This window comes from Morone saxatilis, unplaced genomic scaffold, assembly GCF_004916995.1.
Source record: "Morone saxatilis isolate NCDOM2014 unplaced genomic scaffold, NCSU_SB_2.0 Contig22, whole genome shotgun sequence".
NCBI classification, from domain to species: Eukaryota; Metazoa; Chordata; class Actinopteri; family Moronidae; genus Morone; species Morone saxatilis.
In genome coordinates, this window is record NW_023339785.1 from 12,728,868 (window position 1) to 12,755,983 (window position 27,116).

Genomic DNA, 27,116 nt, shown 5'->3' on the forward strand with positions numbered 1-27,116 from the left:
TGATTTTTTTCCTCTGGCAGAACCCCCCCCCCCCCACTTGACTTGAAGTCAGACATTGCAAAATTGAGCCTTGTTATTCTACTCTGCAAATTTACCATTTCTCTGCTCCTCTGATCTCAACCGCCGCTTACCGTTCACCCGCCATGCTTTTCCTCAGCCTGAAACTGTACAAACAATCTGTGAAACTGGATAGCTGAAGGTCTATATATTGTGAAGCTGAGCCGTGATTTGCAAAAAGTCAGCACCTCATATGGACCTCTTCCAGCAAGAATACTTTTTCAGTGCTGTTGCCAGTACCAGTCATCATTTTTGAATTGTGTGTGAAGGAACTTTTTTTTTAATTGATTTTAGTCACGCACCTGAATAATGTATAAGCCGTTATATGATCCATATGTTGTAGAACCCTAGTGTTATTCCTGCATATTTTTCATTATCTTGACTGTAGGCATCATGTTTTCACAGCTATAAATACTCCAGCCTTTTTCTGGTGATGTATCTGCATTTGTATTTCTGTATGGTCACCAGTGCAACAGTTCGGCCTTGGCCTTCCCACAGCCTTACATGTTGAAATATGAGGAATATTTCAGTGCGGGGCTCTGCTAAACTTTCCTTCTTTAACCTCCAGTAAGGTTGCTGCAGTTAAACCTCTGTCCTCCTTACACAAGCTATTTTTTAAAAATATAAATACATAGCCTACTTCTCTTTTAGTTATTTTACAAAATGTTCTAACAAAGCCAGTGATGCCGCAAGATCTGAAATTAAGTCATGCTGCTAGAAAAAATTAATGTAATTTTTGTGTTTTTGTCAAAGTAATTTTGAATCTGTATCAAAAGAGGCACATTTTTTCTATCAAACCAACAATAAAGATGTAATATGAAAACAACCCATGCTGTCATTGCCAGTCACTCTTTTGTTGTCTGTGTGTTTTCAGTCCTCAACTGCTCCACTTCCACTCACATACTTGGGTTGCTCTTGACAGGCAATCATGTTGGAGATTAACCCCTTTTGGATGCATAAAGACACAGCAACGACACAACGGCACAAGTCAAAGGAGAGACGCAATACTCTTGCGTTTGATCTGCTCATTATCACCACAGCAACATGGTTGTTGAGTCAGGCATGAAGTCCTCCCTTGACTCCCCATTCCCCTATTTAACCTCAGTATCTCACAGCCAGGCAGCCAATCATGCTGAATCTCAAAGATCACGCTCCACTGAATCCGTTCCAAGCAGCAGAGCTGTTTATGTACATACAGGGAACTACTGTGTACATGTCGCAAGGCAAAGAATAAATCACTTGTTGAGCCTAGTCCCTGGGCTCAAAGAGAACCTCAACAAGTGATTTATTTTTAGCCTTAACTGTGGCCCTATACATAAAAAGAAAATCATGTTATTAAGCAACTCTGTAAGTGTTGGTTGGATCATGCACATGTAATCATGTTAATTTCCCTTATGTCTGACCGAGCTGACTCCTGTACAATGTAACCTTTTACTGAATGAACCTTAACCTGATTGCATAAACTAAGGCACTATTGCCCACCTGGATGGAGCTCTTGACATAGCCCCTTGTCTCGAGAACAAAGACATGCAAGCTGGTAACCGACAGAAGCACCCTCGACCAGACAGCCAGATAATGTTTAATGTAATTCTGAAAATCTTAACTTCTTAAGGTGGATATTTTTTATGTTTATTAGGCCTCTGTGTGTTTCGCTTCTGTTTCATTCTAAAATCATTGGTACAAAATAGTTATTTTAGGCTATATAATATTCTGCCTCAGTTGTTTGTGCATTGAGTCAAATAACCAGAGGAACTTTAGGGTTAAAGGCAATGTGTTAAATGGATACAATGTGCAAATGTAGATTCTCTCTGTGGTTATACATACTGGCCAATAGGTGCCTCCATACAGTGCAGGAAACTCATGTAACGCTGTCAATTGTCCAGCAGGGGTCCCTCCACCCTAGTTTCTGTGAATATTGATTGTTAAAGCATGTGGACTTACAAGGTGCTCCAGAATCTGAGGCCATAAAGAGTTAATGGAGTTCAAAGCCAATGATTTGGAATATACTGTATTTCTGTGTGTTGCTGCATAAGAAACTAATATGCTAACAAAGAATAAAAAATGACTGCAATTTAAGAAGTTTATCTTTTCAAAACGTGAGTCAAAGACATTTCAAATAAATAATAAATATTCACTCTGGTTCACATATTTCTCCCACCTTGGTTTGGGGCAGTGGTTCTTAACCTTGTTGGTGTTAAGGACCCTCCAAATTCATGATAATATGAATCGCTGTTTATTATTTTTTGTGGGGTAAAAACGTAAATATGTAGGCTCCATAATGAGTAATTACTTTTCATTATCTGAACATGCACTTTGCACAGGAAGTCAGTAAAGGGAACTTGAAATTGAAAACTGGGCAACTGTGTTTTAATCAATGAAACAACAGTGAAATTAAAATATTCCCCATTTTTCTGGGGGTCCACTGGAACCCCTTCAAAGACTCCTGACCTCAGGTTCAGAACTACTGGTTTAGGGTAGAGAATTACAAGTAGATAATAATCACAAACAGGTCTTGTCTGACTACAGCTTCATAATTGGAGAGACCTGATTTATGTATCCACTCACAAAAAACAAAACAAAAAACAATCTCACAATAAACAAGTGAGTTTTAACAGTTTTTTCTAGGTCCAAGGGTATCTCGAGTGTCCCTGAAAACACCCCACCTTGTGTCATGCTCCATACTAGTACATTTGGAGTATTAAAAAATATGATGCTTTCAGGAAGTTAACTAGTGTTATTGCCCTGAGAACACACACACACACTGGTATCGTAAGTGTCACCAAGAAGAAGTAAAGGTCTACTTCTGGTTTGTTTTATCTTACATCAAGGGGCCTCTGGGCCCTCAGGGGAAATTAGGGCCATGGCAAGGAAGTGATGTAAGAGATGGTGATAAAATTTTGGTCATTTTTTCTGTTGTGTGACTGTTTTCCTTCCTGCCACTTCGCAGCACTTCCTCACTGTTGGTAGATGCCAACAGAGAACTAGATTGCTTTACACTGTTGTTGCATATTAGCAGGTTGTGACAGAGGGAAGTGTGGCAATCATTCACATATGGCTTAGAATCTGAAACTCCAGATTAATGATCATGTTTTCACTACACTTGGTGCTACTTGACTGACTTGGTTGTCGTTGTCAATCCCCAAGGGTTGTCCTCTTCCTTGTGGGTGGTAAAAAATACACATATTCTTTGAATAAATAAAATATGTTTTCTTTAACAACTGGCGATGATGAAAGTGTATGCATTTTTTCTGAAATATGTACAGATATTTCAACAGATTTGTCTTCATTTGACCTCTGTTGTGTTGCAAATTGCGAGAAGAAGAAAGGAGAAGGGTACCACTCATAAAAGGAACTTTGTGGTTGATGACGAGTTTTAGCCCATTAACCAAAAAATCTACAATATGTATTTGTCATTATTGCCATTCATTTTGGTTACTTCCCTTTAGGGTAACAATTACTTTTTACTTTTTATTGTACCAATTTCAAATACTGTTGAAATTGGGATTAAGTTTCACACAAACACGTGAACATGAGGAGTTTGTGCTTACACCTGAATTAACTGAAATGATTAGTCATTAAATCAATTTGATCAATTTTGTTTACAACAACAGCTTTGATAATCTGATCTCGGGTTCCAGCTTCTCGAATGGAACACTTGGCTAATAATAATAATAATAATGTCTAATAATACTTTTGGGGTCTTGGACTCGACAGTTTGGAGCAAGGTTATTACAGTTAACTAAAACTAAACTAAAAACTAAATCTAGGTGTGAAAAAATATTGTAGAAAATGTCTTTAGTTTTAGTCTTTGTCAGTTTGGTCAAATTGCCTCATCAACTACCTTCACAAAGTGTTTCTTATGTAATACCTATTCTGAACTTCTAAAATATTGCCCCTGACTAATACCCCTCATATTAAACTATATATATTAAAAAACTAACAATGAAACTTAACATTTTTGAACAATACAAACCCAACTGAAACTAAACTGAACTGAAAACAAAAATTAAAAACAAAAACCTAATAAAAAACACAAAACTATAATAACTGGTTTGGAGACATAAACCTGGAATCTGGGAAATTCTGAAAAGCATCTTCACTGTTTTCTGTAGTTTTATTATTTTATACATGATAGTAAATCATTGATTAAAGCAATGTTGTTTTCAAGCTGCCTTTAGTGTCTCTGTGTGTTGATTTTCCAGGACCAAACTGAAACCAGAGGCTGCCTTGAGGGTAGAAAATGAATCTAGCTGGAAAAAAATGAAGTATATGCAAACTCTGAAATGGTGAGTAAATCATGTATAAGCCTCAATACGTTTGAGCTCCCACACTGTCTCCACTGTGTGTGACTGGCCTATATTTGTTGTTGTTGCCTCTTTTGCACGCTGCGGACACAAACCCAGCAGCAGATATACAACACTTGGGCAGCAGGACATGGCCTCTGCTCACCTCTGTTTCACTTGTTTCAGATCATGTGTATTTACTATTATTCAGTCGCATACAGGTGCTCTGTCTGTTGCAGAGATTAGGGACAGAGTGTTATTGTTTCCAGAGAGATTAAAATGTGACTGCCAGGCAGAATGTGCTGCTGCCCTGTCTTTGCCAACACATGTCCTGACTTTGTCCTCCAAACGAAACACACCACCACTGCCTGGAAACTTCCTGCGCTGATAAAGAGGTGATAAAAGTTTGGTTGGACCCACCAATGCGCTGCTCCTGTTTTCATGCTTCACACAGTCAGGCCCAAAACATACAACTCAAAGACACAAGCATGCACACACCTTGTTGTTGTTACTGTTTCCCTTCCAGTCACCTCTTCAATTCATCCTCATCTGTGAACTTACTTGTTTTTCCCGCCCCACGTATTTTAACTCGTAACAGAACAATGTTGGAGCACAGTCGCTCATTGTTTCTGCAGGGAGGGCCTGGTGGAGGTGGATAAGCCAGAATAACAGTTCAGGAACATTTTGGACTAAAGACAGATGGAACGCAGAAAGAACAGAGATAATATGCTGGAAAGAGGGAAGAGAACAAAGGCAAAGAGAGAAAGTGCAACTTTCCTGACATGGAAATGAAGAACAGGACAGGAAGCAGTGAGAAGTGTTTATCACAGCTTGGAAGTCGTTGTTTGTCCGTGTTCAAATACCCACCTGAACTTGGTTAAGAGTTTCGAAAGCATGCACTATTGTTTGAATTTTGCTATCAGCTGAAACGAGATGTGTGTTTTTTGTGTTTGTGAGCACAAGAATTTGTCAGAGAAACCCTTCAGGATTCATTGTTTATATAAATTGTAATAAAGCAGAAAAATACATTAATACAAACTTTTCCAACAATATACATTGACTTTTCAAACTTTATACATCCATCTGAGTCTGAAATATTTACACACGCTCACATTCAAAAGGTTTGTTCTGTGGTTAGCACAGCTGTGTACTGCAAAGGGAAGTAAAAATGTGTAACTCATCTTAAAATAAATGTTTTTCTGTCAACATAAAACACGATTCTTTGCTCTTTTTCTGCATGAAATGACCAAAAGAAGAAATGTAAACAAAGTGGTGGAAGAACTATTTCCTCTTATACCAACAGCTACATGTAATATATAACTTAACAAGTGCTCTACATAACAGTGTTACATTTTTAATCACTAACCGAAGTTACAACTCCAAAATGAAACCAAGATACATTGTGCTCCTAAAATGTCGCTGCATGCCATTGGTGGGTTGGTGGTGTCAGAGCCCCTGCTGTGTGTCGCAGCCCAGGACCTCCAGACGCAGGGCGATGTCGTTGATCCAACCCCGCGGGTGGATACGAAGGTAGCGGCCGAACAGAGGAGGATCAAAAACGGCGAGAGCCTCCTCATCTGAGTCGTTGTTTCCTGTGAAGATCTGCGGAAGGAAAAGGGGAAGAAACACATTAAGAAAGGGAAAAGAGGGGAGTGCAGGTACAGTAATAAAGTAACACTGAAGGACACAATTTAAAGATTAGATTAGATAAATACATCCTTATGCACAGGCCTATGAGTTAGAGTTCAACAGATGTGCGTTTAGGAATTTCTTCAGGGTTTTTTCAGGAATCATAGCAGCATTCAGTCCACTCTGTGTCACTAAAACATGAAAACACACTTTCACAGGATTCTTTTGGTGAGTTGTCAGCTCCATATTACAGAGTGACTCATCCATCTGTAACGGTGAAGGAAACTGTGAGATAGTTTATCCTGTATTAATGATTAAATGAAGGAATAAGTGAAATGAGTAAATATTAGTCATTGACCTTTATGGACTCTTTTTATGAAGCTATAGTGAAAACTGGAGGCAGGAACCTGGATCATATTAGCAGCAACTCTGAGACTTGCCCAAATGTATTGAAAAAACTGTGTTGAAATCCTCGTAAGTGTACCTTTTCTCTTTGGGAGTCCTCCTCTAACACACTGCTCCAGGAGCGTTCATCATGGCTGACGGTGACTGAGAACTCTGTCACCATCATTTGAGTCAACAGTGATCGTGCCCCTTGGGTCATGACCCCCGTGATGCGCTTTATTTTCCCCAAGTCAACCTGCAGCCACTCGTGGGGGTTGTTGTTCTGGGGTAAAAAGGGGAGACACATTTTTAGATCACAGAAAGGAAAATACTGATATAAAAGAAAAAAGACACACATAAAAAAGACAAACAGGTATACTGGTGTCCATGGAGTCTGCACTAAAACTAATCTAACTTAATCATTTTCTTTTTCTGATCATTCACTCCCAAACCAACTACAGCATCATATTGATTGTTTCCAAATAAGAACTATAAGAACATGGGATTATGATTATTGTGTAAATATTACTGGAAATACAAAAGTAATGAGCATTAAATAAAGTGAAGGGAAATGTTATGAAACCGACAGAAATAGATACCAGCTTCTGATGAAATAGAAGTAGTTAAAGCAAAGGAAAAAAGAAAAGAAAACAGATGTAGGGATGGCCAAAGGGAACTCCAAACCACTTCCTCTCCCACAACTAGTAAACTTATAAACTAGGAAAATGTTTCTGGCAGTGAATCCTTTTTCCACTGACATAATGTGGTTGCACACAGAAAAACCAGATGAGCTGTTGATGAGTAGTCAAGCTGTTTCCCCCTTCTTTCAATCTTCATGCAAAGCTAATCTAAAGCCGGGCTCAGACTACAGGAGTTTCCTAACCAAGTTTGAAAGTTATTCCCACTCATTTCAAACATGCATTCACACTCTACAGGATATTATTAAGATAGACCTTTTTCACAGCAGCAAATTTGACTATGAAATAGTAGGGTAAACACAGGTGTTAACAATGACAGTAGTTAAACAAAGTCAGGGTGCCGTAGCAGCAGCAAGAGAAGAGAGAGACTGTCGCTACCCCAGTGAAAGTTTGAGTTTTAGCATAACTGTGTAGTATCTGCGTATCTGTGTATCTGTGTTCACCTTTGGCCTCCAGGCGTTGGTGCTTCCTTCCTGATAGAGGCGGGCGAGTTTCGGGGGCCAGTTACGCAGCAGAGATGTGTACGATGAAGAAGCACTAAAGCTGCTGTCAGGAATCTGCCTGTTCTGGAGCCCGAGAGGGAGAGAGCAGCCTGCCACACACACACACACACACACACACACAAACACACACAAGTCATTTTTACTATTTTCATACAGTAAAATGAACTCTGCAATATTCTGCTGCTGTAGGTAAAACTCACTGTTGAGATCGCAGCCCAGCAGCTCCAGTCGAAGAGCAGGCCTTTGCTTAAAGTCCACTGGATGAATCCTGACATAGCGAGCCACAAATGGTGGAATGAAGTGGTTTTCTTTCACCCTGGAGCTGTCCATGTTGCCATAAAATACCTAAAACAAAGTCACACACACAGTTCAGCTCATAATTTAACTCTACAAATGAACAGCTGCCAAGCATTCTTCAGCTCATACTGACGCACATGTTTTTAGGCAGATTTCCAAGATTGGAGGAAGCCTCTGGTATAAAGGAGGCAAAATGTTTACCAAATTTACCAAATACCAGAATAACAATCTTTAGTATGTTTCAAGACTCAAGTTGATTTAATACTGTTCTAAAACAAACTGAAAACAATGGCTGACTGCTGGTAAGGGGTCAATTTTCAGCCAAAAGGGATTGGTAGTTTATCAGAAAAAAATACTAAACCACTACCACCATTACTCAGGTAATTAAAAGGTAAATTGTCTGGGATTGTTTAAATTGAACATAATTAAGTGTTCATCAGCTTTAGAAAATAGTAAATGAAGTGCTTTGCAACAGAACATTTTCCATCTTTCTCAGAATTCCCAAAATGGGAAGGGAAACAGATTGTCGGACCTGCTTTCACCCATGAAATATTTAGGTCATTCCAAATAAGTACAGGACATATTCTGCCAGTAGTCAGGTGTTATATTTATCTGCTACATGTTTCATGTCTGCCTGTATTCCAGCTGCAGTGCAGAGGAACTCATTTCCTGAAGAAACCAATAACTGTGACAGGTATACACTGTGTGTGTGCTACAGTAGAGGACATACTTTGGTATGGCTGGTGCTGTTTCCTCTGTACTCGGTCCAAGTCTCCCGGTCCAGGCTGTAGGAGATGGTGAAGAATGTGATGTGGTTGTCCCTCAGCTTTACGCTGACTCCCTGCGTCTTCACACCGTGCAGCAGGGCGGGCCTCTTAAGGTCAACCTAATGGCACACATAAACATTAATTACAAAGAATATTCAGTTCAGATCTTGCATTTGGCAGACTGGACACTGCATAATGTACAGAAAATGCTGTGCAAATGTTAACAGAAGAAAGGTGTGTGTCTCGCCTGTAGCCATGACATCTTGTTTCTGCCCATCCAGGCATTGATATAACCAGACTGATCCAGCCTCGCCAGTCGTGGCTGCCAGTTATCTAGACACAGATGTGTAAACACGGTTATAATCAAACTAGCTGCTTACAAGACAAGGGTATTTTTATTTTTCACTGCACTGGGTATTTGTGGTGAGCACTTCCTCTTGTGTGACAGATATTGAGGAATCTTCTTGGTGTGTTTCCTAGTTAAAAAAACACTATCTTACCAATGTGATCTGATGCTGTGATCTGGTGATCCTCGATTCTTCCTGATTTCATCCCCAGAGGCAAGACACATTCTGCGTGTCACATACAAGAAAAATCAAGCTCAATAACGCATGTTAAATTTCCAGGTGTATGTAATTATCACTTCAAGAATTCCCCAACTCCATTTCTGTGCACTTAATACGACTGGACAGTACAGAACTATACATTGTCTGTATCACATTTCTGGAAGTTATGACATGTCTGACTTTACAGGTTTACCTCAGATATTTGACCTAGCAATATAGGAAGTCCTCATTAATTAAAAAGCCCCAAAAATTGCACAATAACAAAATACTTTAAAGTGTGGAAAATGCGGGAAAAGCCTCATTCATACAGTCTGATGAAATGAAACTGATGATGAAACTTCAAAATGCAGTGACAAGTGCTTAATGTTCCTAGTGTTGCAAGCCAAGGGGCTTTTTCCGGCCCTCCACCCCCCTCCTTCTGGCCTGCGACATGTCAAAAATATTATATAATACCAGCAGTGTCCCCAAACTAATTAGAGTTTTAGACCCCTTCTCTACCGATATAGCTTAATATGTTAAAGTTTAGCATGTTAGCATCCTATGTTATGTATGCTATGTTTTCTAATCTCAGAATCTCAGAGCTCTGAGGCTGACAGGACTTCAGTTTTATAGGTATCCTTTCATGAACTGTGTACGTACTTGGATTATAGACAAGTAGTTTAGCCCTCATTCCGGCCAGCTGGTAGTCTCCCACAGTGCACTCCACCAGCCACGTGCCAACTGTGGGGGGTCTCATCTCCACCGTACCAAACACTCCTGGATGACAGGGAGCAATGCAATACACAAAATGATAGTTAGGAATAAGGTTTTTTAAGAGTGCAATTCCTTCAAACAGAGGTAAGAAAACAACAGAAACTAGTGTAAAAACATGAATGTGTATATAAGTATGAAACACAATGTGTACATGTGTGTGTATTTACCAGGGAAGAGGTTGTAGACCCCCATACGGTGTTCCTGTTTGGTGTGAACTGTGAAAGGCAATCCATGGAAGTGTACAGCGTGGTACTCTCCGTCACTTCCTACATTCAGCAGGTGCCACCTGACTTGCTGGTGCTGGGCGACCATCAGACCAGGAAGTGTCTCTGCCACATAACCATTTATTGCTATGGAAAAACGCAGGTATTATTTCAGAGAAATCACAAAACTAAAACAAATACAACATGACACCAACAATCAACCTTATTGTCTCCACCTGCAAACTTATTGCTGATGTGGTACCAGGGGTCTTCAGAGTTAGCCTCACAAGGTGGAGCACAGTGTCGCTGCAGGCTCTCCTCCAGGTACCAGCTTTTAGTTTCATCAAAGGTGTGGAAGAGAAGGGAGAAATCTTGGACGTCTGGCTGCGTGTACTGACGAGTCTGGAGGGTACCGGGCTTACAGATCACCAGTGGACCAATCAGCCCCGAATGAAGGTCTCTCTCCTGAAACATGGAAAATAAATATTTCCTTCCTTCCTTATTTTTTTTTATACAAATTTGAGAACTTTTGTCATTAACTTACAAACAGTGAATGTAAACTAAATGAAAATAAAATGAACTCATCACATTATCACATATACAGTACAGACATTACAGTCTACAATGTATGCTGTATATCCCTGGAAGATAAAGCTGGCTGTAACAGGCTATAGATGAAGACTTATAGAGACCTTGTCCACAGTGGAGTAGTAAGCCCCAGTCTTGCAGTCAAATTCAGTGTCGGTTGGTCCTTGTTTCCTGGTTATTCTCCAGTTATATGTCCGCGCCTCCCCGGGAGCCACAGGCTCTCCTGGGATCCCGGGTGGAGAGGAGGAGGCGTGGCTTTGGGCCATGCCGGCTCCCTGGCTGCGGTCATAGACTCCCTGAAGGTGAAAGGAGTAAGGCCTGGATGCCTTGTTCTTAAAGATCACCTTGAATAAGACAGAGAGGGAAAAGATTGAGTTAATGATCTAGTTGTATTTTGAATTTTTTTTATTTTTATGAAACAGTAAAACTAAAGCTTGTCAAAGTGGAAGAGTGTTTTTGTTTTTTTATTTTGCTTAGTTACAGGATGACTCACAGTGAGGAGATCATTAATCTCTGTTCTGATGAAAGGTCCCATGATTCCCAGGTGTTCCTGGAGTTCTCCTCTGCCTACAGGATCTTGGAAGTCTTTATCTCTGTAGGCTCGAAACACCACCTTCTTATACTCTGGAAGGAACTTCCTCATCCCACGACGCATCTCTCTAAAGACAGGAGTTAATTCAATACAGCTGCTTTAGATGTTGACTAGAGTTGGTTTTAAAATTTTTCTGCTGTAACTGTGAAACATTTTGTGTTCTTTGACCAATAACTCAACTAACAACAACTGTTTGTTAAGGCATGTTGATTTTGCCCCAAACCTAGTTGTGAAAATCCTATATAATAATTCTATGTATAAAAGAACAAAATCATCCAAAGCATCACCACATTTAGACAAAGAAATGAAACTAGACTCTGCAGCGATTCAGACAGAAAACATCTCTGTGTAAACCCTGATGCAGACACCAAAACAGTATAAAAATCTGTATTCAGATGCCTGTGTTACAAATGTAACATCCTAACATTTAGCATGTTAGTGCATAAAAAAGCATAAAATAATTCTTCTGGGAATTTTGGGTAACGTATCTGATTTTCTTGCTTAGAGTGAGATGAGAAGATTGATAGAAATCTAGGGGCTGGGAGACCAATACGATTAGCATAAAACCACAAATTGTCATTTTCACATTTCTGGTTGTGTATGGATTAAACAAATGGGATATAACATGTTAATTAGTAACACAGACACTTGAACTTCAGACTGAGCCAGGCTAAGCTAATCATCCCCTGACTCCTAAGCCTATTGCCCAAAATGTAAAACAATGCAAGTCCTGAAACCTGGATGAAATATTATTCCTACCTGGGTTTGATGAGTTGATGTGGTTTTCTGATGCCGTAGTCCCAGGTGATCTCTTCTGCAGCAATGTAGTAGTGTCGATATCTGACTTCCCCTGAGCGCAGGTCCATGTAATCTGTGGCAATTATACCTGATTGGTTGTTCACCTGTGATAAAAGTTCACATTTACTATGGGTGAGGGGGAAGAGTTTCAATTTGTTGCACTTTGTTTCTGACATATGAAATGATATGCACCTAATAAATGTACATAACAACCAGAAAACAGTACCTCTTGGCTGTAGTCATCATACTGGAAGGACATATCAAGCCCTGGTGTGTTGTCGTCTTCAACAGTGTAGTTGTATTCCGGATCCGGCATATCCACTTTGAGATGCTCAGGTTCGGACTGAATTAAGTTTTTATCCATCTCTTCTGAACTGGTTGGTTCCACACTTGAGACTTTCTTGTCCAGCAGCGGATTGCTGTTCAGTAAGATCTCATTGCTCTCGCCAAGCTCTCCTTGTGTCCCATTATTTACACTTGACATTTCGCTCCTTTTCTCAGCTTTTCCCTTGGGACCTGCATCAGTCCCATTTTCCACAGCCTGCTCTCCAATCTCCATCCCAACTCCTCCATCTTCTGAGGCTCCCGAACTGATATCTACATCTGTCCCGTTGCCCTCGGCCTGTCTCCTCTGTCTGACACTTCCCTCTCCTCCAGGTTCAGTCCCATTCTGAGAAACTGTCCACTCCCCATCTATCTCTATTTCCTCCAAGATATCCAGTGGGATTCCTCCCCCTGACACCAGACTAGGTTCTTCTCCTTCCACCGTCTTCGACTCACATTCTGCAGACTGCCCTTCAGCTCCAGCCCCCTCAGTTTTTTTGGTTTTCTTGCACAGTTTAACTAACACTGTGTTATTCTGAGGTCTTCTGCCCCTCGGATCTATATGATCAATATAGTCAGAGATATCGTCTTCAAGCCCATCACGATCGACTAGTGGTAGATCTCCATTGTCGCAAGGGCGAACGGTGTAATGGATGCTCATTCCCCGGCTCCTCAGGCTGCCATCAAAGGCACTGATCTCCCACTCACCTTAGAGAAGACACAGGAAAGAATTGATATGATTCAAAAGCAACACACACTGGTGGCACGTATTATGTTAATACACCTTCACCCATTATCCCACACGTCAGCTTTTTAGGGAAATATGGCAATATGTCTTATTTCTCAGCATCGATGATGTCAATTCTTTAGTACTCCAGTACAAATATAGCTATACTAGATTGCTGTGTGTACAATGTAATTAGCCTAGCTAAGCTGCCAAGGTAGAACCATTCAAAACTTCCAGCTAACAGTTACTGAGGTTTAAGAGACAAGTTTAAATGACTAAAACATCAGTCTTACCCATCACCTCGGGTTCCATGGGAATGGTCACGCCAGTCATTGGGAAGAGGGTGAGGACAGACTGGTGGAGGCCTTGGTACTGAAACAGGTTTCCCGTGAAGTACACAGAGAGGAAGTCACTCTGGGTGCCCACACTGGCCACGTGCCAGAAGGTGACGTCAGTTTTACATATCACAAACTGGCGACCGCTGAACATGATGCCGTTTACACCTGGAAGTATTCGGAAATTCAGCGTTTTTGGAATTGATAGTTTAGCTTAGCCGCTAAAAATAAATTGCACATATTGCCCCCAGGAGCTGGTAGAGACCAAAACCAGAGTGAATATTGGATTTACATTTGTCAGGTGGTCAGAACCAGGACTCCAAGTGAATGCTAATGTCTGTAAATGTTCAACTTTACATTATTAATTCTATCCTTATTTCACAAAAGTGATGATTATTCCACTAACAATGATAAAACAAAAGAAAACATACAGAAGAAGTAAATATACAAATGTAACTCTGAGGTGAACCTACTGTAAATAACATTGGAGTTGTAGAATTCGGGGGCGGTGGTGTTTTGGTTGGACTTGGACTGCATGTTTTCGTTGATGTACCAACTTCTGTTCTCATCAAACACAGCAAATATCACCCTCCACTCTTTATCTGGGCCAAGCTGCATGCAACAACAGATTTAGTAAAAGAGACAACAGGGTATTTACATTAGTGAGAGACAACGTTGCAGTCTTGATCTTTTTGGATTGCATCCTTTTAGGCGACTATCCTGTAGAAACTGCTACGTCTGCAGCTCGAGCATATATATTATTCTCACCAGGCGTCCTCTGATGTCGATGGCCTCGTCCTTGCAGATGAGTAGGGTGCCCACCAGCCCTGAGGCCAAGTCCCTCTCTGGGGAGACGGTACTCTGGTACAGCTGGGTCAGACACTCGGGGTCTCCATTCAAAGGCCCATCATCTGTTGTTAGTCTCCAAATGTAGCCAAAAGTCCCATTGGGGGGCACTCCCATGGTGCGCAAGTCCTTCTCTGCAGCTGCTTAATTTGATGAGATTAGAAGAAACTTTGATGTTGGGAATTTGGGGAATATTAGAAAATAAAATGAGAATAAGACCAACAGAGAGCAATAACACAATTACATACAATTTTTTTGGCAGAATTACAGGTTTTGAGTATATCTGCAAGCTTGTACTGCTTCATCTTTGCGTGAGGAAGTCTTTAAACACCAAGCAGTTCTAATCCTGTGACCCTGTGTATATTGTTCTATCTCGGTATATGTAAAATATTTCTGTTTCTCTCTTTTCTCTCCTTGTAACATATTTTGATGCCTACTCTAGGGAGTAAACATAGATAAATAGCTAACCTAATAAAACCACACTCAGCTGTTATCGATATCTTCATATATTTGTTATCTTTTAGTTAAAGCCAGTCAAATATTGAGAAAAGCAATTAAAATTAAGAAGACATTAGTGGTGTATGTTGGTTTATGTTCATGTTTAAGCTTACCATTTGTGGATCTCCGCAGTGGAAAGATCTTGGTAAGGCCATTGGGGTAGATATTGAAAGGGCGACTGGCAAGGTTTCTGAAAGTGATCTGGAGAATTCAAACCAATGGGAGATCAGGAAAAAGCCATACAAAGTCTGATTTTCTATGATTGATAATTTATCTTGTTTTAGGTTGAATGTGGCCAACTTTCTGTCCTCAAACATTTGACCCACTCACATAGATTTGATCATTGACTTTTCCTTTCAGAAGTGGACCAAGCAGTGTATTTTCAGGGTTCTTCCTCTGAGTGAAAGACCCATCTGTGTATTCCACATACACCACCTTTTTATACCTGTAGCCCAGGTGATGGGAAGGCAAATATTCAGACTGCAACTCACTGACGTGGCAAAGACAAAAGAAACAATCAGTTAGAATCAACTCACTTTCTGTTATTCTTCTTCCTTCTCTTCCTCCATCTCGCCTACCTGTCTGTGGGTTTGAGATGAGGAGCGTAGTCCCAGGTGACCTCTTCAGCAGCGATGTAATGCTCCCAGGTTTTAGACTGCTGTCCCCTGCTGGCTCTGGCTTGCACTTGAGGTTTCAGAGACTGGAAGCTTATGGTATTGAATGCGTTCTCACTGTAGTCATCACTGTAGTCATCATCACTGTAGTTTTCCTTTTCTTTGGCGTTACGCAGGTCAGGTCCTGGCAGAGAGTCAGGGTCACTGCATTTCTCCACTGTGAACAAAGCGTTCATGCCATCTGGATAGAGCAGAAAGTGCACAGCAACAACGTGAGTTAGCATTTAAATAAAGGAGATGAAATCAATTTAATTAGGAAAACAGATTGTGATAGGTCTGGGAGACTTATCTTACCGTGGCGGTGAGCATGTATCTGACAGCTGATAAGGAAGCGGCCTATAGTTGCAGGTCTCATTTCTGCAGCAGTGAACGTCATAGGGGTCACCTCCATAGTGACTTTACGATGGGTCAACACCTAAAAAACAAAGCAACTGTATTAGATTGACAGACAGAAAATGCTAAATTGGGTTGTGAGAGGGAAATCTTTTTTTTTGTATAAAGTAGCCAGTAAAATATTTCATTTAGAAGTTTAATCTCCTTTAACCTTTAAATCTGTTTGCTATGACATTTTTTATGTGAGAACTTGAATTACCTGCAGAGAGTGACCCTGAAACTGAATGGAGTGGATTTCTGGAGCTGTGCCCACCCCAATCATATGCCAAAACACATGATTACGCCCCTGACACATTTTCAAACCTGCGCACACACACACACAGAGAGAGAGACAGAGAGCGAAAATGAGGCCAAATTCCTGTGTGGACCACATACAACGCAGCCACTGATACACAGTGTTAGCAACACTTCACATTACATGACATGGAACAAACTCTGTCTACAGCCGATCTGGTTCATTACCGGGTAAAGTAGAGTTGACATATCCATTGATGGTGTGGTATTCCTTCCTGTCGTTGCTCCTCTTGAACTTCTCTCTGCTCTTCCTCTCTCCCGCCTCTCCATACCAGCTCTTGGTCTCATCAAAGACCGCAAACAGCAGGACAAATGCTGGATTTTTCCTCTGGCCAGCTGTGAAGGCACCTGGAAAAACACACACGTAATATATGTGAGCAAGATGAGAGAATATGATTGCAATGCTATTGTGCGGCCTAATATTACAGGAACATCAAGAACATCTGTTTCTATTTCCTATTAAATTCCATTTCCTATAGACTGAGATAAACCTTGTTCAGCACTAATGTCTCTATCCAGTGCGTTTTTTCCACCACTTTGGTCCAGACCAATAACAGTATGTATAATATATATCCAGACCGAAATATCACCCCTGACTTTCCCTTTCACGCCACAATAAGTTTCACATTAGTGGTTTTAAGTCGCTTTGGTGATTCCTAATTTCTAATGCAGCGTCACCATGTGGTCAAAACTGTTATTTATCCAAAACTTTGGCTTATGACCAAATTCCTGCAAAACTACTGACAGCCTCAGTAGCCTCAGATGTACTTTGTGTTTATTGCTAACTAAAATGTTAGGTCATGTGATGCTAACATGCTAAACTGGGATGGTAAACAATAAACCTGCTTAACATCGACATGTTAACTTTGCCAATGTTAGCACGTTAGCATATAGCATAAGTTCCTAAGAACAGACTCAAGAGCTGCTAGCATGGCTGTAGACTAACTCTAAGACACTGGTTTTAAAATATTTGTTTTGAAGGCAATAATTATCTCAATCAAGTCAAATGGTCAATTTGATGTCAATGGACAGAGCCAAAGATAATTTTTAAGACATTAATTTAATTAACTGTCAAACCTGAATGAATTCATTTCATGATGTTGGACACTAGGTAGCAATATTAATTTGGCTGAGGTATGAGAATAGGCTAGGCTAACCAGCTACAGCTAGATGCCACTTTTCAGCTAAGGGCCAGGCTACATATTATTTATCACCTCATATTTCTATCATTGCCTCCTTCACTGTATTTAGGTCTAGTGTCACTTATCTAGAAACAAATGTGGTTTAATTTAACCAATGGGAAAATTTCAGCTTCTAACTTCAACTCTCGCGTTTTGAAAGGATGAGAGCTTTAAAGAACAATAACTGATATAAAGACTCAATTGACAAGACATAATATATGTTTGAAGGTGAAATTAGATGCTGTGTATGTGCGAGACAACAATAAATCAAAGCTGGCATTTGCCCTAAAGCACACTGACTTGTTTTGCAGATGAGCAGGGCACCAATGAGTCCTGAGTTTACGTCTCGGACTGTGTCCACCTGGGATGAATAGGAATAGGTGAGGCACTCAGGGTCATTTTTGGTGGGACCGTCTTTGGGGCTGATGTCCCACACGTACTCATAGTATCCTCCAGGATAGACGGCATCATCCTCTTTCTCCTGGCCTGCTGTGGAGTCATCATACCCAGCTCCTGGAAAGAACAGACACAGCATGAATCCTCTGTTTCATTCAACAGTAAAGGTGAATCAAAGTGGAACAACTGGTGTCACAATAATGCGTGTAAGTTGCTCTAATGTGAAATAGGACAGTGATTATATTGAAAGATACTATACTTAAGTACAAAAAGTCCTGTAGTGACACTGCAGGACACGTAAAGTGACATAACATGTGTTTTGGGAATGTTTAAAATAGACACTTTAATTATAAAAATAAGGAATAAAGGTGAAAGTAAGACCACAATGTACTGTATGCTGCTGTAAAACCACATTCAGGAGAAGCACTGACTCATGGCAATGTGCAATAATGATATCAGACATGTGCACACACACCCACCCACAGGCAGCAATATTTTCCTTCCCCCTAACACTATAGGTTTGTGAGATTAGAACTGCTTTGTGATGGCTCATTCCTGGACGTGACATGTGCAGTTTATCAGATTATTATGAACTCCTTTTTAGGAATCTACCCTGTGGCAGGAAGAGGAACCGTTTACAGACAGCTTTGTACAGCCGCATTAGGACGTATGCCAATGCCTTCTGCGAAGGGTATTAACCTCCAAAAGCTTCTCAGATCAGGGATATTAAGTTATTTCCTTTGCAGTCAGGTATTGTAATTCAAAGGCACCTAAAATAAGATTTTTTAACCACATTATATTCTGTGTGTGTTTTGTTTCGAGAACTTCTGCAAGACTGACCATTTGGCTCTGACAGAATATCTGCACACGCAAGATAATGATAACGGTTGCTTGCTGCGATTTCTAAAGAACAACGAGCAACTTTTTTTCCTGATGATTCTGATACAATTTACACATTTTTATCTCTTAACTGAAGAATTAGTGATTATTACTACACTGTTAGCTTCTGATATGATTCACTTACAACCTTGCCTTTCCCCCAAATGTCTTCTCCGCTCTCTCTGGCCCCGAATAAAATAACAGCATGTGAGTAAGAAAATATTTCTATTTCTATTTAAGGTTGTTAAAGTAGCAGTTTATTGTTTTAATGACTCATGTACGCTGTAACATGGACTTATAATAGAGATTATGAGTCAAAATGCTGAGTCAAAAATGAACAAGAAGAAGGATGATGCTGCTGACTAATCTTTAGTGTGAGATGCTGAGTGCATGAGAGAAAGTAAAAAAAAGTTCTACCTTCAGACTGTTTCCAGTAGGAGATCCCCACAGGGCTGATACTGTAGGGCTGAGAGGCCAGGTTTTTGAAGTGGACCACCACCCTGTCGCCAGCCTGGGCCACAATCACCGGGCCTTGAATACCTGCAACCACAAGAAGACATAGACAGCATATGACCCCTAATTTCAAAGAAATCTAAAGAAGCTCTGAAACAGATCTAACTATTATAAACTAATATTTGTGTTGATAAGTCAGTCAAACACTTTATTTATATGCTCTTCCAATCACTGTCTTCACAGTAAAACAACTAAATATTATATAAACCTTTAATTTGACAATTCTGGTCATTCTTGTTTTATATTGTTTCAAAAACCGGTGCTTATGTGTATAAACCACTAAGGCTATGAGATATAATTTATGTACGGGAATATTTAATTTATTCAGAGAATCAAAAAAGGAGACTTACCTGTCCATGCTGGCCTTGGCTTGGGGACAGAGTACGTGGAGTCTATATACTCCCTGTAAACTGCCTTGATGTATTTTTGAGGAATATCTTTGGATCTCCTCCTAAAAAAAACACAACACAGACAATGAAACACTTAAAAACACCCCTCTTATTCAATCTTACCCATTATAACTCCCCAAAAAGATATTTAAGCTGTAAACAGACTACATACAACATGTAACTGACTTATAGTTCATTTCAAATAAAAAAAAGTTATTTAAAATGTGTCATTAAATACCCTCCATTCCCCTCAAACATGAACTTGTATTTGAAGCCATAATCCTTGTTGGCAGTTACAAGTGATTTAACAGGCCAGCCTGTGGAAAATGTCAGAGAGGTCTAAATTTGTGTTGGCTAAGTTAAACAAACACATATTCACCTTTGTTCGGCCGCTGGGTCAGCATCGTCCAGGTAGATATAGTCCCAGCCGATTTCCACAGCAGCTATATAATAGTCTCTAACAGCGGCGGCGGGGGGCTCCGCTCCTCTGCCCGAGCAGCACAGCAGCAGCAGCGGCAGAAGTCTCGCTGTCATCGCACCTGTCAGCTCCACCGTGTCCCGGGTCAAACACTGGCCCGGCTCTGCTGCTCCTCCTGTGGGCTGAGCTATATAAAGGGAGGTGGGGTGGAGAGAGGACGAGTAACAGGGTGGCTGGAAGTGCGCGGGTGGGTGCGGGGGTTAGTGCCCGCTCTGCTAACATCACAGGAGAGTTATGTACATTTGTCTTGGATTCATCATGCTGCTGCATAATACGCTCATAAAATACACATAAATACCTGCCTTCTTCCACTTTGTAAAAAGGCATCCATTGTAAAAAAGTTTTTTGTTTTGTTGTTTGGTTTTTGTTTGTTGGAACTGATACCTTCACAACTTATTTAATATAGTTATTTAATCCTTTAATGCTCCATAGATAGTTAAACCATTAATAAGGACACATTTTGGGTTGCCAGATTGTGAAAACTTCCTCTGTCTGGTGTTTATCCTACTCCAGCATGTTACTGCTGGATCATATAGTCATATCCCTTTATGAACAACTTTTTTAACATTGTGCAACATTAAGGAGGATTTATTGGCAGAAATGGAATATGTACATATGTTTTCATTAGTGTGTAATTACTTGAAAATAAGAACCATTATGTTTTTGTTACCTAGTATGTAGTATTTATATCTACAGATGCTGCATAGTTTCTCTTTCACACTTGGAACTGGAAGGTGAAGCGAGGGAGTTGCAATCTGCAACTAAACGGCTATGCCACTAATTCCTACACACTGCTCCTTTAACTGATGGATTGCCAACCTTAATAACTGCATCATTACAAAACAGACATGGTTAACACCAAACAAATAATTGTTGTTATGAATGGGTTATAACTGATCTACAAACCATTAGTATATAATTAAACAAACATTAATATAGCCATTAATTACAATTTAATACACTTTTTATAAAGTGTGGCTTATTTTAAAGCAGCACCCTTGTGGGTATAGTTATACTACAGAGAGACAGACAGTCAAACATACTCCTGTCTGCTTCTTCACAAGCAAATATGGGACAACGGTAACTATGATTGAATATGACACATTTCCACAGATGGTTGATTGTGTGGTGTGCTGGTAAAGCTGCTGTAGGTAACTTTTATTGATGGCTTAAAAATAGGGACCCGAATATGATAAAAAAGTTTTTATAAGTCACCTACTGCAGCTTTAATACACTAGAATACAATAATAAATCACATTACACTCGACAAACAATATAATTTAATGTCCTTTACTTGATTCAGTGAACTGATGTCTTGGCCAAAAGTTAGTAGAGTGGGAGAAGGATGTTTTCATTATTTGGCTTCACTGCCATCTTGTGGCTTATAACATGTACTGCATGATTTGTGCATTTTGTATTGGGAGCGCATTGTTATTTAACCATCTGAAAATAAAGAGGCAGTGTACAATATATGGTTTCAGTATTTTAATGCAAATGTAAAAAGTCTTGTTTATTAAGGATATGTGAACAAATCTAGAAACAAGCATTACTCCACGACTCACTCAGATGCCACATGTGTATAAAACAAATTTAAATTAAAGTCAATAAAAACAGAAGCAGAACAAACAGAGACAATTTCAGATTTAAGGGTCAGCAATACAGGCAGGCAGGCACACAATAAAGTTTCTTTAAACGGACGAGCACCAAACACAATGTATTCAAAATGATGTGACAAAAAACTGCCACTAGTTAGCAATTTGTGTGTGCAGCCAATGAAAGCTTGATAACCAGTGTGTTACAACTCTTAACAGTAAAACTTTAAATTCCTGGATCAAACATCTTTTAGATTAGAGACAGTGCTGTTGTTGTTTTCCAACAAAGTTAAAGTATAATTTTCTTTGTTTAATGCAAAATAAAGAAACTATGAAAATTCCTACTTTTTTCACAGATTTCTATAAAAACTCTCTCTTAGCATGTGCTCTCGTCTACAGTGTAATTTGAGGCAAACTGAGTTCCTTTAATCAGCTGTACATTGTTGGTTATATCTAGATGGCAAACCAGTTAACTTAAGGACATATAAAACATAAGAGTTTATCGGCAAGCACCACAAGTAATAGAACAATAATGTGAGAAACCACATTACCTTCCAAGTGAGCATTTAAAGACAATTATTACAATATACTTTATATTTTGGTTCAGACTTTGCGTAAGAATACGGGAAAAACCTGTGTCTGCCAACAGTAATCGATCATAGTTTCAGAGAGTTGACCTCTATGATCTGTTGCAGGATGTTGTCCACGTCGGGGGTGTCCAGACTGATGCCAGCCAGGTCCAGTTGGGGCAGGAGGGCAGTGAGAAGCACCACCACGTTGTTGCGGATGCCACGCAGACTCTCCTGCGACAGACTGATTGGAACGGAACAGCTTCATTATTAAAATGATCAAACATAAGATAAGATGTACCTTTATTGATCCCCCGTAGGAGAAATTCAAGTTAGACATAGCAGCATAGGGGAACATTTCAGTCACTCAGGTGAAACTCTGTTACGCATCAGCAAAATGGAGAACAAAATAACTAAACTAAACTAAATGACTATAAAAACCTTGGGAGAAGTGAGAGTAGAAGAAGTAGAGCCTTGGTAAAGACATACATACTAAGATTGTTTGGATTGGTTTATCTGTTAAATTCTGTAGAAGCATTCACACCCCTGCACACAAACGTAATCCTGCCAGCTACAGGAAATACCTTTATACTGTAGGTATATAGAGACAGATGTTTATATCTGAAAGCAACTGTTTGTCATGTCTGTGTACAATACACACCCGCTGTCTTCACAGGCCTCGCTGTCACTGGCTCTCCTCCTGCTCTGAGTTTCTGTCTTCTCCCTCCTCGATCTGTTCTGCTCAGGCTGCTCCTTCGGCCCGCATACGGCTCTCTGATCCTGGACCACCACCTCCTGAAGTCCAGGAGCCTGGGCCCGGCTGCTGGATGAAGTAGAGCTCTGATGCAGACGGAGGACAGAAGATTAAAGTTTGTTTTTAGATCCTCATTGGAGGTCACATTGGCAGTTTCTGTTTCAAGCACCTTGCTTATATGTGTTTGTTTTGGTCACATTACTGTTGCCATGACACTAACCCTCGCACAGCTTGTAATGGAGAAAATAAAGCATTTAAATATTAGTTAAGCACTGATTTTAATATACCAAACAGAGCACATGAGCTGTGTTAGTCAACTTTTCAATATTTTCTAATTGAAGCAGCAACAAGGAACTTTCTTTTTTGTTGTTGATTCTGGCGGCCCCTTTGGACAAAAGCGGTAGTGTCATTGATTACATGGGGAATCCTACTAGCAATATAACTACATAGAAATAACCAATCTTGTGTGCTTATGTTGGTCATATAGAGGCATCAGTTATAAATTGAGACAGTTTCATAACCCTAACCAGTTAAAAACTAAACTGTGTCTTATTACTTGGGATATATTTTAACAGCTAGATTCAGTATAATTTTCCTTACAGTGAAAAAATATGAGCATGGGACCTGATACCATTTTTTAGGAAATCCACATTGTAGAAAAAAACATTTAAAATGAACTGTTATACATATGCTGCAAAATATTAATTAGCTGCTTTTCCTTTAAGGTCAGTAACAATTTGAATAAAAACTGACACACAAAGTCCTGCCCTTGACAATATTACAATACATCAACTAAAAGGTACTACGAGATCATTTATGTGTGGCTAAACTGCTTCAAAGAAAATTAATATGTTTTAACGTACAATTTACATTGAGTTTAGGAATTTACTGCCATTATTATGGACTAAAACCTGGGGTATAAACTCTGCTGACCTCAGCCACGTCAGTCTGGCAGGCGACCTCTCTCCTTGCTGTGGGTGCTGGTGGCGTCACCTGCTCTCCGTTCGGCTTGTCAGCGCTGCTATCAGCAGTCGTCATCGTGCCTTGAGTGGTCTTTGTGATTTCCAGACCTAGAAGCCTCCGTAGCCTCTGGGTCTCTTTCTCCAACCCAGCAAGCTTCTGCACGTTAGCTTCCCGGTCACTCTTCTCTGGAGGCAGCAGTCTGCTCCGCGGCCCTTCTGTCCGGCTCAGTGGAGACACCATCACAGTCTGGGTGGAGGGGAGTGAGTGGGTCCAGGTGAGGTTGGTGAGGAATCGCTGAGCCGTGTCACCCGGTTTCTCTATCTGGCTGCTGCTGTCCTGCTTGGTCTTCTCGGAGGACGGCGTTTGTTTCTCAGGATTCAGCTCCTCTGCCACGTGTTCTAACTCAGGCTGTGGCTTCTCCCAAAGACATGGCTTCTTTTTCACACAGTAAAATAATGATCCTGGTTTCCTTTTGAGGCTACAGAGAACAAAAGCTAGTCAGTTTGTTTGAAATTCAGTACTGTGAACATCCAACAATCCTTGAGACAGTTGTTGTCAAAGGTATTATTATACAGATCTGACTATTCTCCATGTGGTACTTGTTGGTATGTGACTTGGTCTCAGACATGGTCATTGGTCTTTCCAAAAATTCTAGTTGGTCTGGACCGAGTTCAGCAATATATGTTTTTTTTCTTTGCTGAAGTAACTTCCTCCTTCAAAACAAAACCATTGGTAAAGCACGGTTGTTCAGAAAACAGGTATTGGTTTAATTTAAAAATGTATTTAGAACAGACATTGACATTGGCTGCTTGGTAACCATGGTTACCTGGTTTCCTAACCATGGTTACCAGGCAGCCAAATCTCATCTCACTGCAAATGGCAAAAGCATTATCTGTCTCTCTCATTTGGACTCGCTATTACAAATCACCCACCAGACTAATAATGACCAAACACTGACAAAGTGTAGTAACTTAAATGTTTAAAATAATATCCGTGGTAGTAAACTGTCAGCAATCCCTTCAGTCTCAAAGGTTTGTGACAACACAACTTTATCATGAAGTCTCTGCATGTTCTTCATCGGGAACTGAAATAAATGATCAGTCACTAAAGGAAGAAAAAAACATGCAATACACTCTACCTTAATGTGTCGGTGATCTCCTCCCCTCTTTCCATCGGCTCCATGTTTGTGACTTTATTTCTGTGTCTCTTTTCACTGTCAAGCCTTTGATCATTTGTCTCATTTTCCACATCCACTTGTGTCTTGTCTTTAATGACTGTGTCTCTTTCAGTGAGCTTTTGTTGCGTGTGTGTGACTTCAGCTGTACTGTCATCATTTGTGTGTGTGTCTTCATAATAATCTGTGTTTGTCTCTGTGTGGCATTGATCTGCTGTTCTCATGTGATGAGGTGTGTGTGTGGTTTGGAAGGTGGGTTGGCATGGCTCTGATGAACTGCGTGAAAGGATTTGATGTTTAGTCACTTGGTCCTGGAACGCACACACCTGCAACACAAACAGAGCACAGCGCACTTAAAGTACCCACACAATATATCGAGATGTCCTGCAGCCAAACAGTACTTTTATCAAAAGGAAAGTTGGCTAAAGTTTTTTAACTTTTCACAGACCTCAAGTGATTTTTCTCGTTTTCTGCTTTTGGGATGTTCTCTGCAGGAAAAACAAAGAAACAGGGATTAAAGAATTAAGTGGGGCAGACACTCAAAATATGGTGAGGTTTAACTCTAAAAAGGTGATTGTTTCCAAGGCTCACTTTGACAAATTTCATGATTAATTTCTGTGATTATTCTGAGACAACAATATAACAATACCTGGCAAAGCGCTGCATTTTTGCTGTACTTTGTGTTAGAGTTGGTTAGACACCAGAGTGCGTGATTGTGGTAACAGTGGGAAGGCTAATAAAGATGGTTTGGTGAGTTTTATTTTGTTTCTGTCGAGTTTGAATAAAGTGTGTTTTAAGATTGCTTAACAAGGTCTTAGTTCAGTGTAAGGGAGAAACTTAAATCTATAAAGTGTACGGTTGTCATTTTCTTTTTAATGAGAAAAGCTGGTGTTTTTCTTTGTTCTTCTTGACATTTTGTTAGTTTATTTTGTTTATTAAAGGTATGAGAGCTTCTTCCCAGGGTGGTGATTGGTGGGGGTCGGAGGGCGCTGGTGTAGCACACACGCATAGGCGAATATATTGGCAGTCGCCAAGTGTTGGACTGATACTGGCCGGTTGAAAAATTTGAACATATTGCATATTGTATGTGTTATTATACATATTATTATAAATTATATTTTGTAAATACGTTTTGCTAATGCAAATAGTCATTTAATTTGAGCATATCAAAATTATGTGCTCAAAACAATCAGTTTGAGGTAATGTCTGACTGTAAGAAAGCACTGGACAGTTACAACAGCTACAATTCTAGTTACATACGTAGTTTTATGAACCTTTTGAACTTTATTAGCTTGCAACCTGGCTACCTGTCAGATAAACAGTAGCTATTTAAGCTAGTTAACTAATTTGATGATTCAAACTATTAAGCCATTAACCTCCAATAATCCACAAAGTAATTCTCATATTAGGTGTTATGATTAATATGGCGCTATGTCAAGAAGGACTGACTGCTTTCGCTTCACAGCGTCAGTCCTGTGTCGATCACTATCAGGCAGACTACATCTAGAAAACTATACTTTTCTCTGTTTGTCAGACCTACAGTACACACAGTCACGTGGACAACCACCGGAAATAAGAGCGTGAAACTGCCAGATGGAAACCACAAAATGGCATGTTAACCCACAGACACACATACAGGCAGCCAGGAAGAGTAGAAGTGTGAAACGTCCAGTTACAAGTTCTCTCTCTGTCACACACACACATACACAGACACACACACAGAGTTTGAGAGGTTGAGAGAAGTGGGAATTTACTGCTTCTTGTGGTTCTTCTGGTAGCTGGGTGTTAACAGCTCCTCGCTGTCTTCTGCTTCCTCTGGTGAGGAGCAGTTTCTGAAAAACAAAGAGATCTGGCTTAGCAACTCAGCTACAGCTAAAGTTAAGCTCAGGGCCTTCCTGTTACAGCCACCACACACACACACACACAGACACACTCACACCTACACACACACACACACCACAACATTCACACATACAGTGAAAAGGGTTGTGTTTGTAGCCTCCAGCTTATCTTAAGATC

The 27,116-nt window shown here is 40.2% G+C and overlaps 2 protein-coding genes across 3 annotated transcripts in view; both read right to left on the minus strand.

Annotated features, from left to right (window-relative positions):
- Positions 1-5,321: 5,321 nt before the first annotated feature.
- Positions 5,322-20,162, minus strand: f8 (coagulation factor VIII, procoagulant component). Of its 2 annotated transcripts, none has more exons than XM_035669495.1 (27): positions 19,947-20,162; positions 19,529-19,629; positions 19,083-19,205; positions 17,691-17,903; positions 16,378-16,557; positions 16,115-16,218; positions 15,817-15,937; positions 15,427-15,703; positions 15,179-15,338; positions 14,962-15,049; positions 14,273-14,490; positions 13,978-14,116; positions 13,463-13,672; positions 12,345-13,150; positions 12,080-12,222; positions 11,222-11,387; positions 10,833-11,072; positions 10,377-10,605; positions 10,105-10,287; positions 9,824-9,940; positions 9,119-9,190; positions 8,866-8,951; positions 8,582-8,737; positions 7,755-7,899; positions 7,495-7,643; positions 6,454-6,636; positions 5,322-5,942 (listed from the first exon to the last, which is right to left on the minus strand). In XM_035669495.1, exons 1-27 carry the CDS (start codon positions 20,099-20,101, stop codon positions 5,787-5,789), a joined length of 4,920 nt encoding a protein of 1,639 aa, XP_035525388.1. In that variant the 5' UTR covers positions 20,102-20,162; the 3' UTR covers positions 5,322-5,786. The 2 variants fall into 2 exon arrangements, with proteins under 2 accessions (XP_035525388.1, XP_035525387.1); XM_035669494.1 differs by having other exon boundaries at positions 14,273-14,493.
- A 1,361-nt stretch (positions 20,163-21,523) lies between these two features.
- The window catches only part of zgc:152774 (uncharacterized protein LOC553526 homolog), a 14,412-nt gene continuing 8,819 nt past the window's right edge, over positions 21,524-27,116 (minus strand). The window contains exons 12-17 of the mRNA XM_035669951.1: positions 26,852-26,929; positions 25,546-25,585; positions 25,062-25,423; positions 23,894-24,401; positions 22,868-23,046; positions 21,524-22,450 (exon numbers count right to left, since the gene is read on the minus strand). Coding sequence (XP_035525844.1) covers positions 22,294-22,450; positions 22,868-23,046; positions 23,894-24,401; positions 25,062-25,423; positions 25,546-25,585; positions 26,852-26,929 — 1,324 coding nt within the window. The 3' untranslated portion in view covers positions 21,524-22,293. The remainder of the gene's footprint in view (positions 22,451-22,867; positions 23,047-23,893; positions 24,402-25,061; positions 25,424-25,545; positions 25,586-26,851; positions 26,930-27,116) is intronic.